The 15,902-nt window shown below is 71.1% G+C and overlaps 2 protein-coding genes across 9 annotated transcripts; one reads left to right on the top strand and one right to left on the bottom strand.

Moving 5' to 3' along the window:
• The first annotated feature begins 644 nt into the window (after positions 1-644).
• CORO6 (coronin 6) lies at positions 645-6,682 on the top strand. 4 transcript variants are annotated; one of them, XM_040532599.1, is made up of 12 exons: positions 645-786; positions 2,793-2,992; positions 3,587-3,709; positions 4,148-4,277; positions 4,388-4,569; positions 4,726-4,845; positions 5,088-5,207; positions 5,550-5,654; positions 5,745-5,890; positions 5,955-6,012; positions 6,101-6,331; positions 6,493-6,682. In XM_040532599.1, exons 2-12 carry the CDS (start codon positions 2,795-2,797, stop codon positions 6,613-6,615), a joined length of 1,536 nt encoding a protein of 511 aa, XP_040388533.1. In that variant the 5' UTR covers positions 645-786; positions 2,793-2,794; the 3' UTR covers positions 6,616-6,682. The 4 variants fall into 4 exon arrangements, with proteins under 4 accessions (XP_040388533.1, XP_040388531.1, XP_040388530.1 ...); XM_040532597.1 differs by lacking the exon at positions 4,726-4,845; XM_040532596.1 differs by lacking the exon at positions 5,088-5,207.
• Positions 6,683-8,014: 1,332 nt separating this feature from the next.
• ANKRD13B (ankyrin repeat domain 13B) lies at positions 8,015-15,390 on the bottom strand. 5 transcript variants are annotated; one of them, XM_040532591.1, is made up of 15 exons: positions 15,186-15,390; positions 11,661-11,796; positions 11,406-11,530; positions 11,274-11,319; positions 10,940-11,125; positions 10,675-10,864; positions 10,378-10,444; positions 10,208-10,289; positions 10,077-10,141; positions 9,856-9,986; positions 9,591-9,748; positions 9,299-9,451; positions 9,048-9,208; positions 8,464-8,544; positions 8,017-8,312 (listed from the first exon to the last, which is right to left on the bottom strand). In XM_040532591.1, exons 1-15 carry the CDS (start codon positions 15,294-15,296, stop codon positions 8,085-8,087), a joined length of 1,920 nt encoding a protein of 639 aa, XP_040388525.1. In that variant the 5' UTR covers positions 15,297-15,390; the 3' UTR covers positions 8,017-8,084. The 5 variants fall into 5 exon arrangements, with proteins under 5 accessions (XP_040388524.1, XP_040388525.1, XP_040388526.1 ...); XM_040532592.1 differs by having other exon boundaries at positions 8,018-8,312; positions 8,468-8,544; XM_040532593.1 differs by having other exon boundaries at positions 8,020-8,312; positions 10,940-11,083.
• Positions 15,391-15,902: the final 512 nt, after the last annotated feature.

Genomic DNA, 15,902 nt, shown 5'->3' with positions numbered 1-15,902 from the left:
AGCTCCCCCAGCCCTACAATCCCTTAATCCCCTTGGGCCAGGGCATCCCTGCGGGGCCGGGCTCTGCTAAATCCTAAAGGCAGCCTGCGAGTGTCCCCGCAAGCATCCCAAAGCCTGGCGTGGGGGCTCACCCCCCGGGCTGCAGCCCCCTGAGGGGGGGGTGCGGGGGTGCCGGACCCCCCCCGGAGCCATCCCACGGCCGTGATCCCCGAGGGGCTTTGGGGTTGGGGTCTCCGGGCTGTGCTGGGGCCGAGCACCTTGCGGAGGAGGGGGGGGACCGGGAGGGGCTCTGCGCTGCGGGGAGGATGCTGCGGAGTGGGAAGGGGACAAAGGGGGGGCGCTTCTCCCTGCACCCCCCCTCCCCAGCTCCCTCCCAGCGTGCGGGGGGCTTCGGGCACCCCCTCCCCCTCCCCATCCCCATCCCGATTTGGGGCTCGTGGGGCAGGGCTCGAGAGAGGGGTGGGGGCGGGCAGGGGCCGGAGCGGGGCAGGCGGGGCCGGGCCCCCCCCCCTCGCCCCCCCTCCCCGCTACCCCTCCGCCTCCTCCCGGTGCCCGCCGCGGGGGGGCCGTGCCGGCCCCGGCTCCCGGCTCGGCTCAGCTGTTCCCTGCGGCAGCGGCACTGCGCGCCCAGCCCAGCCGCGCCGAGCCGAGCCGAGCCGAGCCGGGCGGAGCGGGGCCGGGGCCGGGGCCGGGGCCGGGGCCGGGGCCGGGGCCGGGGCTACGGGAGCGGGGCCGAGCCCGGGCGGAGCCGAGCGGGGCGCAGCGCGCAGGAGCCGCGGAGCGCAGGTGGGAAACGGGGGCCGGGCCGGGCCGGGCCGGGCCGAGCCGGGCTGCGGGGGGCGAGGGGAGGGAGCCGGGGAGCCCAGGGGAGAGGGCGGCCGGAGCAGGGTGCGGGGTGCCGGGCCCCCGGCCCCTCGCCCGCCCGCCCGCGCCCGGCGGGAGATGGCTATAAATGGAAAGTGACCTCCGGGCGGCCGGGCAGCCGCTGCGGATTCAATTGTGGCAACGTAATGGCACGGCCGGGAGGGGGGCTGGCCCGCCGCACCCCGCCGGCACCCAACCTGCGCCCCGCCGGCACCCCGTCTGCACCCCGCCTGTACCCACCCGCACCCTGCCGGCACCCTCCTGCACCCTGCCCGCACCCGCCTGTACCCTGTCTGTACCCGCCGGCACCCTGCCTGCACCCAGCCTGTACCCAACCTGCACCTGCTGGCACCCCGATGGCACCCCGCCTGCACCCAGCCCGCACCCACCAGCACCCAGCCTGTACCCCGCCTGCACCCGCCTGCTCCCTGCCTGCACCCACCGGCACCCCACCTGCACCCTCCTGCACCCAACGTGCACCCACCGGTACCCTGCCTGCACCCGCCTGCACCCGGCCCACACCCATCCGCACCCCGTCTGCCTGCCTGCACCCCTCCTGCACACACCCCGCGCACACCCCATGCACGCCCCACCTACACCCCGCACGCACCCCACCTGCACCCTGCCCCACCAGCCAGGCCATCCCCCCCTCCCTGTCCCCATCTGCACCCCAAGCCACGCTCCCACTGGGTTCTGCGCGGCACCCGCAGGGTGTCCCCCACGGAGCCCCCTCGCTGTCCCCCTGCGCTGGGGACCCTGTCCTGGGGCAGTGGGGTGGGGGGCACCAGCAGTGCCAGCTCCGGGACCCCCACCCCTGGCTCTCGTGCTCACTGGGGCGATGCTGAAGGGCCACGGACCCTTGGGGACCTAAGGGGAGCCGCCAGAGGCGGCTCAGCTCAGTGCTGCACGTGGCCTGGCCAAAAGCCACCCGGCCGGGACGCCGAGAGCTGAGGTGCTCCTGCCTCTGCCTGTACCGGCCCCACAGGCCATACTTCGGAAGCCGGACACGGCCCCGGCAGTGGCTGCGCCCCCAGAAGGATGTGGGGGTGCCCCCAGGAGGGGTCAGCAGCTCATGGGTGCTGCAGAGCCCCAGCTTGGGGAGTTTTGGGGTGCCCGGAGGGCTCGATGCCCCCAGGCAGGTGTCGGGAGCAGCGCAGGCTCAGGAGGGGACGGGGTGTTGGGGGCACCGCGTGCATGGCCGTGACTGGGGCTGGAGCCCCCCAGGGCTGTGCTGAGCACCGGGGGCTCCTCTCTGCGCCCCGTGTGCACGTGGGGCCGTGTGGCTGTGCCGGCAGCAGACCCTGTGCTGGATCCAGCCCTCGCCCGGGGTCCTGCAGTGCTGGGCAGGCGGGGGGCGCAGAGCGGGGGGTCGCGGGGAGCCCTGGGTGGGGGCGACGCTGGAGGCACCGCCGGAGGCACAACCAAGCCAGGTGACCTCAGGCCACCGCTGCGGGATGGGACATGAGGGGACAAGCTGTGAGCTGGTGCGTGGCACCTCCGTGTCCCCTTGGGGCTTCTCCTTTCAGCCCCACTCCTCCACTGCAGCTGCTCCTGTGCCAACCCCGGCCATGGCCACGGGGTACAGCATGGCCAGGGGGCACGGCGCAGCCATGGGGCATGACATGGCCATGGGGCATGGAGCGGGCAGACAGCATCATGCCCCAGGATGCCCATGCCCAGCACCCTGCAGCACCCACCCAAATGCACCAGGGCTGCCCCAGGTCCCTGTTACAGGGCCAGGGACACATCAGGCTCCATCCCGTGCCCCCCTCCACGCCCCCGTCCCCACCATCGCCATGTCCCTGGGCTTCCTCCTGTACCCGGGTCATGGGGGGGTCCCTTGGAGAGCCGGGTCTGGGGAGGGCCAAAACACCCCCGTGCCATTTTGGGGGGGGGGGGGGGCCACGGCCTGACCCCGCGCCCCCCAGCCATGAGCCGCCGCGTGGTGCGCCAGAGCAAGTTCCGGCACGTCTTCGGGCAGCCGGTGAAGGCCGACCAGATGTACGAGGACATCCGCGTCTCCAAGGTGACGTGGGACAGCTCCTTCTGCGCCGTCAACCCCAAGTTCTTGGCCATCATCGTGGAGTCCGGCGGCGGGGGGGCCTTCATCGTCCTGCCCCTCGCCAAGGTGAGTGGGGGGGCGCTGGGACACGGCCCCCCCACCCCGGGATGCAGGGGGGATGCAGGGCATGGTGATGGGCTCTGCTCTGCTCAGCTTTGCCCCAACATCCCCGTCCCCATGTGGGGGCTCTGGGCAGAGGCACCCTGGGGTGACGTTGGCACCCATGATGGCTGGTGGCCTGGGGGCAACCGAGGTGATGAGGGACCCCCCTGGCTGCTTTTTCCCCTGCCCAAATTCCCCCTCTGCGTGCGACACCCAGGGGGCACCGCAGTGGGGTGGGGTCTGCCCTGCCCACCCCAGCAGAGGGGCTGAGGACCCCCCCTTTTAGCACACCCCCCCACCATCAGAGGGGACACAAAGCAGCCTGGTCCAAGGCACGTCGCTCCCCTCCACCTCCCTGCAGGGCCTCGTGCCTCAGTTTCCCCCAGGCAGGTGCAAAGCTCTGCCCATGGTCAGCATCCCCTGCGTGTCCCCCCCTCTGTGCCACAGCCCCTACAGCGCAGCCGTGCTGGGGTCTGGGGGGGGTGGTCCCGGCGTGCCCACCCCCTTTCTCTCCCTCCCCATCCCCTGGGGACTGACGCCGAGCCCTGGGCCTTGCAGACGGGGCGCGTGGACAAGAACCACCCGCTGGTGACGGGGCACACGGCGCCCGTGCTGGACATCGACTGGTGCCCCCACAACGACAACGTCATCGCCAGCGCCTCTGAGGACACCACCGTCATGGTGAGGGGCCCGGCCCCCCGGGGTGGGGGGGGCAGGGGGGGCTAACGGGGGCCCTGACCCCCCCCCTCCTGTGCTTCGCAGCCTGCGAAGTGTCACCAGCCTATTTTTAGCCCCGGTGCCATGCGTTCGCGCTGGCGGTGGCTGCTCTCTCCATGATGCAGCACTTTGTGCTAAATATACCCGCCCCGGCGACTCAGCACCCAGGAATAGCCGGGGGGGGGCCAGGGGCTGTGCACTGCACCGGGCAGGATGGGGTCTTGTGTCCCCCCCCGGGCACAGGAGCACCCGGTGCTCTGCAGCCGGTGCCAGGGATGGAGGCGCCGCTGCCGTCCCCGTGGCTTGAGCTGCAATTAATGATGATGTTAATTGGCTCCGGCGCCCTTAGCGCTCACCGGGGGGACGCCGCCACCCCGCGCTGTGCTCTCCGTGCCCCCCCAGGTGTGGCAGATCCCCGACTACGTGCCCGTGCGCAGCATCACGGAGCCGGTGGTGACGCTGGAGGGGCACTCCAAGCGGGTGGGCATCATCTCGTGGCACCCCACGGCGCGCAACGTCCTGCTGAGCGCAGGTAAGGGCACCGGCCCCGCGCTCCCCGGGGGCGGCTGGATGCGGCCACGGGGTGACGGCGTCCGTCTGTCTGTCCGTCCGTCCATCCACCCGTCCGTGTGTCCTCGTCAGGCTGCGACAACCTGGTGATCCTCTGGAACGTGGGCACGGGGGAGATGCTGCTGGCGCTGGAGGACATGCACACCGACCTCATCTACAACGTGGGCTGGAACCGCAACGGCAGCCTCCTGGTCACCACCTGCAAGGACAAGAAGGTCCGCGTCATCGACCCCCGCAAGCAGCAGATCGTGGCGGTGAGTGTCCCCCCCCCACCCCGGCCGTGTCCGTGTCCCCCCCCCCCCGCCTGGCCACCCACCTCCCCGCGGCCCCGCTAACGGCCCGACCCTACTAACCGCCCGCGCCCCCGCGCGTCTCTGTGTTTGCCTTTAACCCGCTAACGGCCGGCGCAGGAGAAAGACAAACCGCACGACGGCGCCCGCCCCATCCGCGCCATCTTCATGGCCGATGGCAAGATCTTCACCACCGGCTTCAGCAAGATGAGCGAGCGGCAGCTGGGCCTCTGGGACCTGGTACGAGACGGCGGCGCTCGGCCAGCGCCGTGCTGGGGACCCCGCCGTGCCGAGCCGTGCCGTGCCGTGCCGAGTGGGGCCCCCCCCCCCGGGACCTCGTGCGCCCCCCAGGACCCCCGCGTGCCCACCACGTGCCCACCACGACCAGGACCCAGCGGCTGTTTAAGGGATGGATCCGGACTCCCCTCGCCCCCCTCCCCTTGCCCTCTGCTGACTCTGTGCCCCCCCCTCCGCCCCCCCAGGAGAGGTTTGCCCCCCACGAAGGGCTGAGGCCCGTGCGGGCCATCTTCACGCGGGAAGGACACATCTTTACCACGGGCTTCACCAGGATGAGCCAGCGGGAGCTGGGCTTGTGGGACCCGGTAACGAGGCCGCATGGAGTGATGCTCCCGGGAACGTGGCTCCCCTGGTCCCCACCCCAATCCCGAATCCCACCCCCCCAAAAAAAAAAATAACCATGCCAAGTTCCCGTGTGTGCTGTGCTGTGCCTGGGTGTGGGGAGTGTCTGGGGGGGGCTGGGGGGCTCCCCCAGAAGAGGAATGGGGCCGGTGCAGGTAAGCAGGCGTGGGGCAGGGGCATGCCGAGCAGTGGGTCCTGGGGGGGACGTCCCCGTCCCCGCAGCGTGCTGTGGCCAAGGCGTGTTGTGACTGAGCGGGGCGGGGAGCGGGGCTGCTGCTCACCCCCCCCTCGCTGCGACCCCGCAGAGTAACTTCGAGGAGCCCATCGCCCTGCAGGAGATGGACACCAGCAACGGGGTCCTGCTGCCCTTCTACGACGCCGACTCCAGCATCGTCTACCTGTGCGGAAAGGTAACCCCAGGCTGCCCCCCCCCCCCCCTCGCTGTCCCCCCACCCCTGGGGACACGGGTGGCTGATGTCATCCCCCCCCCGTCCCCGTAGGGGGACAGCAGCATCCGGTACTTCGAGATCACGGACGAGGCGCCCTACGTGCACTACCTGAACACCTACAGCAGCAAGGAGCCGCAGCGGGGCATGGGCTTCATGCCCAAGCGCGGGCTGGACGTCAGCAAGTGCGAGATCGCCAGGTGGGGGCCCAGAAGGGCTGGGGGGGGGGGGCAGCCAGACCCTGACCATCCCCACCCCACGCAGGTTCTTCAAGCTGCACGAGCGCAAGTGCGAGCCCATCGTCATGACGGTGCCGCGCAAGGTGAGCCCCTGGGCACCCTGATGGGGATGGGATTTTTTTTTGGGGGTGGGGGACACCTCATCTCACTGCCACCCCCTCGTCCCCGCAGTCAGACCTCTTCCAGGACGACCTGTACCCCGACACCCCGGGCCCCGAGCCGGCCCTGGAGGCGGACGAGTGGCTGTCGGGGAAGGACGCGGAGCCCATCCTCATCTCGCTGCGGGACGGCTACGTCCCCGTCAAGAACCGGGAGCTGAAGGTGGTCAAGAAGAACATCCTGGACAACAGGCCCCCCCCGGGCCCCCGCCGCAGCCACTCCACCTCCAACGCCGACATCTCCGTGAGTGTCCCCCCCTTCCTTTTCCTGGGCACCCCAGGGGCCGCGCCACCCCTCGGGGACGTGGCACCGGGGCTGTCCCCTTCTCCTGGGGGCTGCGGGTTGGGATGGAGGCAGGGGGTGACCCCATGTGTGTGTGTGTGTGTGTGTGTGTCCCCCCGCAGTCGCCCACCCTGGAAGAGGTGCTGGAGGAGATCCGTGCCCTGAAGGAGATGGTGCAGGTGCAGGAGAAGCGCATCTCCGACCTGGAGCACAAACTCTGCCAGTTCACCAACGGCACGGACTAGCGCCGCGGCCGCGGGCAGGGCGAGGACTGCGCCCGCCCGAGGCAGGCATTAAAGCCGAGTCCCCGCAGCGGGCAGGAGGCCAGAGCCATGTTCTTTCCCCAGGAGCCGAGGCCGCAGGGAAGGGGGCCAAACTTTGCCCCCCCACACCCCCACCCTGCACCCCTCTCCCCAGGGGCATCGCTCCCACCCTGCTCCCCGGGTGCCAAAAGGCGTCCGGGGACGTCGGCACCCAGGGGACGGGGGTCCCACCTCGGTGCCCGGAGCATCCCTCCCTGGGGACCTGCGAGCCAGGAGCCAGCATCCTCCCAGGACTGGGGGGCGAGGGTCGTGCCCCCCCCCTCCCAGCCAGCCACACGCTGGGTTACGGTGCTACCCCCCCCCCCCCCGACCCCACAGCTCCTATTTACGGGTGCTCCTGGGGTCCCCTCCAATAAAGGGCTCGGCCTCCCGTGGCTGTGGGGCAGGGATCGGGGGCCCTATGGGGGGGCCCTGCCCTGCACCCCCCCTGCCCGCACGGCCCCGGCGGGGGCAGAGAGAGGCCGAGAGGCGCCCGTTCAAGAGCATTTATTGGTGTCGGCCGCGGTCGGAGCTGCTCGGGGCTCCCCCGGCCCTGGCCCCAGACGTCGCTTGTGGGGTGCGTGGTGGGGGGGGCCGCTACGAAAAGTCCCGCGGGAGCGAGGCCGGGGGCCCCCGCAGCCCCCCCGTGTGCAAAGAAGGAGCAGCCCGGGGCGGGGAGGTGGGGGCCCGGGGGTTAGCACCATTTGATGTAAGGTTTCTCTTGGGGCTGGGGGGGCAGTGCCCGGGATGGGGGGGGTGCAGCGCTGCCAGGATGGGGGGGGCTGGGGGGGGTGGGGTGGGGGGCAGCCGAGCAGGGAAATGAGGGGGTGTGAGCAGGGGGTGAAAAGGGGGGGCACTGAGACCGGGCATCCCTTTGTGGGCACCCCCTTGGCTGCCCCATGTGGGCTGGGGGTGCAGTGGGGCTGAGCACCCCCCCCCCGCCCCGTTGGCAGGCAGAGCAGCTCCCGGGTAAGTGCACTTGGTAGCGCCTGGGCAGTGGGGCCAAGGGGGGGGGGGGGCAGCAGGGGGTGCCTGGAGCCCCACGGCTCTGGGGGTGCCCCGGGACAGCCCCCCCACACACACCCCATCTGGGGTGCCCCCCCCACCTCCCCAGGGCGAGGGGCCGGGCAGCACCCCAGGGGGGTGGCCGGGGGGGGGGGGGGGATAGGGCTGTGGGACACCCCCTGCTCCCTGCCCCAACCCCTCCCCAACACCCCCCCCCAGGCACTCACCCCCCCAGCTATGGGGACCATCGTGCCCCCCCATTTGTCCTCTGCATGCCCCCCCCCTTACACACTCACACACTCACTCACACACACACACGCACACACAAAACACCCCCCCACTCCCCCCACCCCCCCCCCATCTGTGCCCCATCCGCGCGTTCTCCCCGTCCCCGGGCCGGGGGGGGCTCAGCGGGGGCGCGGGGTCACTTCTCGGTCAGCGAGAGCTGCAGGATGCGCTGCAGCTCCTCTTCCTCCTGCCGCGTCCGCCGCTCGGCCTCCTCCTGCTCCCGCGCCGACAGCGCCATGGCCAGCCGCAGCTGCTCCGCGTAGCTGGGGAGCAGCGCCCCGGGACCCCCGCCCCCCCCCGGGGACGGGCTGCCCGGGGGACGGGGGGCTGCCGTGTGCTGGGGAGTCCTGGGGGGGCGGCACGGCCTCAGCCGGGACCCCCGGGGACCCCCACGACAAGCTGGGGGCCGGTGCCTGCTGGTGATTGCCCCCTGACCCTCTCCTCACCCCCCCCCCCACCCCCGGGGGGGGGGGGGGGGGGACGCTGGCCGGACCTTACCAACCTGTCTCCCCGGCGGCCCTCGTGGGACATGGGGTGGGTGCCCGGCTTGCTGTTGGTCAGCGCCTCCCAGATGGTGACCTGCGGGTGGAGAGGGGGCTTGGGGGGGGGGGGGCTCGGAGGGGAAATTCAGCCCCGCCGAGGCATGTGGGGATGGGGAGAGGTGGGGGGAGCGGGGTGGGTGGCCCCCATGGGGTCCCTGGGCCCAGGGGAGGGTGAGGAGGGTGGTGGGTGAGGATGAGGAAGGTGGTGGATGAGGAGGACGAGCATAGTGGGTGAGGATGAAGAAGGAGGTTGGATGAGGATAAAGAGGATGAGGCGGATGGTGGATGAGAAAAATGTTGAATGAGGAGGCTGAGGAAGTTGGATGAGGCTGTGGAGGAGGAGGAGAATGTTGGATGAGGATAAGGATGAGGAGAAGGAGGATTTTGGATGAGGATGATGATGAGGAGGAGGATGTTGGATGAGGAGGACCAGCATGGTGGATGAGAAAAATGTTGGATGAGGCCGGGGATGCTGGATGAGGAGGACAAGTCTGAGGATGTTGGATGAGGCCGAGGAAGGCGCCTCCCCGCGGAGCCCACCTGGTCGTACTCGCTGCCCGCCTCCAGCAGGCTCTGCTGGATGGCGAACTGCAGCAGGTCGTCCTCGTCCTCCCGCAGGGTGTCCTGGTGGGTGCCCACCACGCTGTACCCCCGGGGCACCTCGAAGAGCGCCGGGTCCATCTCGCACACCCGGCACGACGCTGCGGGGAGACAGGTGCCGGCGTGGCTGGGCACCCCGCTGCCCGGGACCTCCGCCGGGACCCCCCCCCCCCAGGCCCCCCGCCACCTACTGAGCGAGCTGGAGCTGCTGACGCTGGAGGAGTCGCTGCTGGGCGAGGGCGCCTCGCTGCTGGGGCTGTGCCGCAGGGAGCTGACGGGCTCGTCGCACCCGTTGAGGTTGCCGAAGGTGATGCGGGCGTTGAGGATGTGGAAGATGGGGATTTCTGCCGCAAGTAATAAAAAAAATAAAAATAAATTAAAAAGGGCAGGGAGGGAAGCTGGCTGCATGGGCTGTGCTGGCCGCAAAGGGCCCCCTCCCTGCACCCATGGGTGCTTGGGTGCGCCCCACCCCCCCCCGGGTACCGATTTTGACGGGGAAGCCGGGCGGGAGGCGCAGGGTGATGAAGTCCCGCAGCTTGGCGAAGAGCGCGTTGCTGATCGCCATCAGGTCGATGATGGGGGCGACCTGCTCGCAGAGGGACAGCGGGTGGTCCTCGCACAGCCACAGCTTCGCCTTGAACCTGCGGGGGCGCGGGGGGGACACAGGCGCCGGGCTGGGGACCCCGGGGGCCCCGCGATGGCAGGGGGGGGACGGCGGGGGTCCCCTCCTCCCCGCTCGCCCCCTCACTTCTGCGTCTTGGTGGTGAGCTCCATGGGCCGCCCCATGTCCCGGTTGCCCAGCTCGAAGTTGGGGTTGAAGTACTCCTCCGGGGTGATGGCGGTGGGGTTGGCGTGGCTCAGCGTCTGCGTGATCAGCGTCTGCGGGGACGGCCCCGATGGTGGCACCGCGTGGGGACAGCGTGGCCACGGGGACCCCCCCCCCCCCCTCCCCGGGCCCCGCACACTCACCCCGTTGTTGGGCCCCACGTGCTGCTCGGCGATGCCCAGGAACGACTGCAGCGGGGTCTTACTGCCTGCGGGACGTGGTGTGAGGATGGGGGCCGGTGAAGCCCCCTGCCCACCGCAGCCCCTCGCCCTACCTTTGCTCTTGCCCTTGTGCTGGTCCGAGAGGTGCTCGGTCCGCGTCCGCGTGATCAGCTCCACGTTGGACGCCCCGTAGACCTGTCCGAGGGAGGGGAGTGCCAGAGGTGGTAGGTGTTCCCCAAAAACCGGCCGTACCCCTGCCACGGCTCAGCCCGCTGCCCCTCACCTTGGCCTCGTACCCGTTCACCATCTCCGTCTTCTCGCTCCGCCAGCCCAGGATCCCGGACTTGTTCCTGGGGGTGATGCGGGGCGCTGTCAGCGATGGGTGGGGTGGGATGGGATGGGATGGGAAGGGATGGGATTGGATGGGATGGGAAGGGAAAGATGGGAAAGGATGGGATGGGATGAGATGGGATGGGATGGGATGGGACGGGACGGGACGGGAAGGATGGGATGGGATGGGACATCGCTCTTGGATGGACAGGACGCGGACACCCGGGGGGTCAGCACCGCCCGTGCCCACCTCTCGAAGGCGATGTTCTTGGTGTCGAGCTGGGTGGTGACGACGGGGGCCGTGAGCCGCCCCATCACCTGCTCCTCCGTGGGCTGCACAGCAGCCAGCAGCACCTCCTGGTCGTGGCTGGCCAGGGCCAGCGTCTCCGAGTAGACCACCCGCCGGTCGTGGTCGATCTCCATCACCACGGCGCTGGTGTCTGCGGGGAGCGGGCGGTCAGCGCGGGGACAGCCCCCCCACCCTCCCTGTGCCCCCCCCCCGGCCCCCATCTCACCCTGCCCGCGGAAGACGAAGCTGCGGTTGCCCCGCTGCCAGGTCATATGGTCGAAGCCCAGCAGCGTGGTGTCCACCCGCAGGTTCTGGCCGCTCTTCCACACCTTGTACGTGTCGCTGGGGCAGATCTTGGACACCAGCGGCACTGGGGGGAGACGGCGATAGCCCAGCCGGGGACGGGGCCACCCTGCGTCCCCCGGGTGGGCTGCGAGCGCTGAGCGGGGCGGGGGAACGCACCCAGCGCCTCCGATGGGGGGGTAGGGGCAAGCCTGGGGGGCACGGGGCAGGGGGTGGGGGAGGACGCGTTGGGAAGCTCCCACTCTGCCCAAGCTTACCCCAGCTGGTGAACTCCCACTTCATCTCCACGTAGAAGTCCTGGGCCTGCCAGTGGGAGCACACAGGGTGGGCAGGAGCCCGGCCGTGGTGCCCCCCACCCCTAGCCCCACAGCCCCATCTGGGGCAGGTACCTTGCGCAGCTTCTCCAGCAGGATGGGGATCCCGGCCAGGCGCTTGATGGCTCGCTGGTAGTCGCGGTAGCGCAGGACCAGCTGCACCAGCTCCAGGTCGCGGGTGCTCACGGCCTCCTGCAGCACTGCGGGGCCGAGAGGGGCAGCGTGGCATGGCACGGTGCCACACGCACGTAGCACCGTGCAAGCAGCCCCCTGGGGAGCTGGGGCACTAGGGTGAGCACACCCGTGCCCGTGACCGAGCCCCCTGCTCACCCGTCCAGCCGCTGCGGTTCTCCTTGCCCACGTCAGCTCCATGCTTCAGCAGCACCCTGGCGCACTCGAGGTGGCCCAGCGTGGTGGCCAGGTGCAGCGGGGTGCGTCCTCGGGGGTCCAGCTGCTCGATGTCGGCCTGCCGGGGGGGCGGCAGGGCTCAAGGGGCACCAGGATTGCCGGGACCCCCTGCCCGTGCCCTCCCACAGACATGAGGCTCGTGGCCAGGGAAAGCAGCAGATGTTTGCCGCTATCTCCATGAGCATTCCCATCCCCCTGAGCAGGTGCATGTGCACCGCGCCCCGAAATGCTGTCCCAAAGGTTTTCCTGCTCCCCCCAGCCCCACGGAGTCACTGCCAGCACCCAGCACGGCTCGGCACGGCCAAGCAGGGCTGCACCCATGACATGGGCATGGAGCAGGGTCACCACCCAGCCCGGCGCACGGGGCTCCACGCCACCCAATGCAGCTTCAAGCTGTGAAAAGCCGTGAAAAGCCCCCACCTCTGAGGATCCGGGGAGGTTTTTTTGAGGGGGGGGGGGGGGGGGTTCTGCCCAGTTGCCAGGCAGCAGCTGCCGGCAGCCCCCTCCGCGGCACGGCGGGCGACGCTTGGTGCTGCGGCGGGCGCACGTGTTCCCCGCCGGAGCCGGGGGCGGGCGGCGCTGCGTGAGCGGAGCGAGCGGCTGCTCCGAGCATCCCCGGCCCCGGGGAGCCGCGCCGGGGCTGCGATTGTTTGTGCCAAGCCTGGAGGCTGGCGCCGAGCCAGCCCCGAGGAATCCCCCCCAGCTCCGGCTCTCCCCGATGGCAGCAGCGGCGGTGGCGCACCCAGCACCCTGTGCAGCGGTCCTGCCGGGGGGGGGGGGGGGGGGGGGGGGGGGAGCTGTGTGGAAGCCCCCCAGCCACAGCATCCTCCCCACACTCCAGCAGCCAGGTGGTACCCAGAGGGGGGCAATCGGATGATGCCGGGGCAGGAGGCGGCAGCTGCAGGACCCAAAGGTGCCACCCAAAGGTGCCAGCGGGGACCTGGCACCCCAGCGGGGTTTGGGGACAGGCAGGGGTGGGGTGGGGGCTTGTGCTGCTGGGGACAGGGCTCTCACCCCCCCCCCCCCAGCAAGTCCCCCCACTCATCACTTGTGTCCCCCTGCTCATCGCAGCGATGGCCTGGGGATGTCCCCAGGGCCATGAGTGCCCCCATGTCCACATCCCTGGGGGCTCACCAGGCAGGGGGACCCCCCAGGCTTCTCCCACTGCCCAAACCAAACAGACCCCCCCCCCCCATCTCCCCAGGAGCCCGCGCACTGCTCCAACGCTCTCCAGGCGACTGCTGCTTTTTAATTGCGCTAATGAAATGACTCTAATTAAAGCAATCGCCCCCCAGCTGGGGGACGGGTGCTGCAGGCTCCGCGGGGCTCCCCAGCCGCAGCCGTGCCCCAGCGCCACGGGGGGGGGGGGGGGGTTCAGGGCCACCGATTTGGGGACACGGCGCCCGAGCCAGCCCCGGGGGACACGGCGTGACCCAGTTTCCACCGTGCAGATCGTGGGACAGCTCCGGGCCGGGGGGGGCACAGCTGCCTGTCCTGGGGCTGAGACACCTGCTGGGGACGAGGACGTGTTTGGGGCGGTGGCGGTGCCACGTGAGACCGCAGCACGGCCGCTCCTCGCCCCAAACCCTGTGGGTTGTCCCCAGGGTGGGGGGGGCCTCAGCGTGGGCATGGACCCCAGCGCCTGTGCCCGGGTGGCGGGGGGGGGACAGGGACCAGCGCAGGGTGGTGGTGCTGGGCGCTGCTGTCCCTGCGCAGCCCCAGGGGACGGCGGGGTGACCCCAATTACTGCTGTGCGAGATGGGGCAGGCGGTGGCACGGGGTGTCCTGGCACTGCGGGGCTGTGTCACTGCCTGCCGCGTCCTCACCCTGTCCCTGCCATGGGGACCCGCCAGGTCGTGGTCCCCAGGCGGGGACAAGCACAGCCTGGGGACCGGCGGTGACATTCAGGGGTGACCCACATGTGGCCCTGCGAGAGGCACGGGGAGGAGCAGCACCACGAGCTGCCCCAGCGCTCCCAGCCCCATGCACCTGCATGCGGAGGGGGGGGTCCCATGGGGTGACACTGCCCCCGTGGGGGTCCCCAGGGTGGCAATAGAGCAGGGTGCCCAGGCAGGGGACAGGCAGCCCCCAGCACCACCCGCAGCAGCCCCACGGGCCCGCTCAGCTCGGGGCTGCTCGGGGCTGCAGAGGGCCGAGCCGTGTCCCCAGATGCCCTGGGTGGGGACAGGGGGGCTCAGGCCAGGCTGCCCCCCCCTCTTCTCCCCAAACCCCTCCTGCCCTGCGGTCTGGCCTGCAGCACCCATACCCCCCCCTCCCAGTGCACCCCTGGGTGCACACAGGGCTGGCTTTGCTCTCCCACCCAGCCACGGGGGCACGGTGGGGGCCCCAGGAGGAGCTCCCCCCACATTAGGACTAGGGCGGGGGGGGCTCGCTTAGAAAACCCCGCTCGCAGCCCCCGCATCTCCCCACGCCCTGCTTTGATCTCTGCCGCTCCTGGGGGAAAAAAAAAAAAAAAAAAAAAAAAAAAAACACGACCCCAAAATACAGTGGAAATAAACCCAGCAGTGATGGGAATGGGGGGGGGGGGGGGGGGCGATGCCGGCACGCAGCCCCCCCCCAGCTGGCCCCCACAATGGAGGCGGGTGTGGCGGGAGCATCACGGCACGGCGGGGACCCCCTGCCCGCACCCATCCGGCACAGGGCTCGGGCCACGCAGCACCCTAGGGTGCTGGGAGGGTGCTCGGGGGGGGGGGTTGAGCAGCTGCAGCCAAGGCTGGGGGGGGGAGGCACAGCCTGGCCGCCGGCCTCCGCCAGCGCCTGCGGTTTTCCTGCGTCTTCAGGGTTGGGTTTTAATTACCTGGATTGCAACGCCAGCGGGGAGATGGAGGCTGGGAACGCGCCCGCGGTCATCGAAGAGCTGGGGGGGGGGGGGGTCACTAGGCCCGGGGTGGGGGGGGCACAAGGAGGGTGCTTGGCCTCCTGGGGGTGGGGGCCCTGCCTCGCCCTCCCCTAAAGGGTGGGGAGCTGGGGGCGCACCCCCCGCTGGGCCCTCAGCACCCTGTGTCTGGGGGAGGGGGGGGGGGGGCACAGAGGCCTAAGAGGGAGCTGGGGGCACGTGGGGGGGGGGGGGGCACTGCTGTGTGCCAGAGCTGGTGGCGGCTGTCACAGCCCTGCTGTGCCCGGGGGGGGGGGGGGGCACGGGGGGGGGGACCCTGAGCCCTGCTGGCGTTGTGGAGGGGGGGACCCCAACCCCACCTCCATCCTCATCCCCATCCCCATCCCTGTCTCCATCCGCATCCTCATCGCCACCCTCACCACCGTCATCCTCACCATCATCATCCTCATCAGCCCCAGCCCCAGCCCGTGCAGGCGGCATTGCATCAGCCCGGGCCGTGCCGTTCCGAGCCGTTCCGTGCCGAGCCGTGCCGGGGATGCCCCCCCCCACCCCACCCCCTCACCCCCCCCACCCCCCCCCCGCCTCCCCACCTGCTTGGCGCTGAGCTCCCGGTCCAGGTCCCGGGCTCGGTTGTGCCAGACGAGGTAGTGCAGCGGGTACCTGCCCTCCGGCCCCTTCCTGCCCGAGCAAGACGCGAGCATCCTCCGTGCATGCTGGAGCGGCGGGCGCGGAGCGGGGCGGAGCGGGGCGCGGGGCGCGGAGCGGAGCGGAGCGGAGCGGGGCGGGCACCTCCCGGCCGGGGCTGCCCCCCCCCCCCCCCCCCCCCTTCCTCCACGAGCCCCCTCCCCCGCGGCCCCCCCCCCCCCCTCCGCACCGCCCGGCCTCATGGGACTTGTAGTCACCGGGCATCGCCCCCTTCCTCCTCCTCATCCTCCTCCTCCGCCCCGCACCCCCAGCCACCCCCCCCCCCCGCCGTGTGTGTGCATGGGGAGGGAGGGGGGGGCTGACAAGGGACACCCCTGTCCCCCCCCCCCCCATATTCGCTTCCCCAAATTCCCCCCCCCCCCATATTCACACCCCCCCCCCAGCCCGATTTGCCCCCCCAAGGTGGATGATTCTCCCCCCCAGGCACACAGCAGGACACCGCCGGGGGGGGGGGGGGAGGGCCGTGGTGTCCCGACCCCCCCCCATCAGCAGCAGCTTCCCCCCCCCATTTCCCTTTTCCTCCTGCGTTTCTGCCTTTTCCGGCGGCCTCCCGAGAACAATGCGAGGCTGGGCCTCCGCTGCCCGGCCCGGCCTCCCCGCCG

This window comes from Cygnus olor, chromosome 20, assembly GCF_009769625.2.
Source record: "Cygnus olor isolate bCygOlo1 chromosome 20, bCygOlo1.pri.v2, whole genome shotgun sequence".
Lineage (NCBI taxonomy): Eukaryota > Metazoa > Chordata > Aves > Anseriformes > Anatidae > Cygnus > Cygnus olor.
The sequence above is the reverse complement of the archived record's forward strand: the minus strand, read 5'-3'. Positions and strand labels throughout refer to the sequence as shown.

What these genes read in the sequence shown, in the direction of transcription:
- CORO6 (XM_040532599.1), top strand. Translation starts at nt 2,795, where the DNA reads ATGAGCCGCCGCGTGGTGCGCCAGAGCAAGTTCCGGCACGTCTTCGGG. An exon ending in TCGTCTACCTGTGCGGAAAG is followed by an intron (nt 5,655 to 5,744) that starts GTAACCCCAGGC and finishes CCGTCCCCGTAG; the next exon opens with GGGGACAGCAGCATCCGGTA. An exon ending in AGCAAGTGCGAGATCGCCAG is followed by an intron (nt 5,891 to 5,954) that starts GTGGGGGCCCAG and finishes CACCCCACGCAG; the next exon opens with GTTCTTCAAGCTGCACGAGC.
- ANKRD13B (XM_040532590.1), bottom strand. Translation starts at nt 15,296, where the DNA reads ATGCTCGCGTCTTGCTCGGGCAGGAAGGGGCCGGAGGGCAGGTACCCG. An exon ending in GGGAGCTCAGCGCCAAGCAG is followed by an intron (nt 11,797 to 15,185) that starts GTGGGGAGGCGG and finishes CCCCCCCGGCAG; the next exon opens with GCCGACATCGAGCAGCTGGA. An exon ending in CTCACCACCAAGACGCAGAA is followed by an intron (nt 9,749 to 9,855) that starts GTGAGGGGGCGA and finishes GCGCCCCCGCAG; the next exon opens with GTTCAAGGCGAAGCTGTGGC.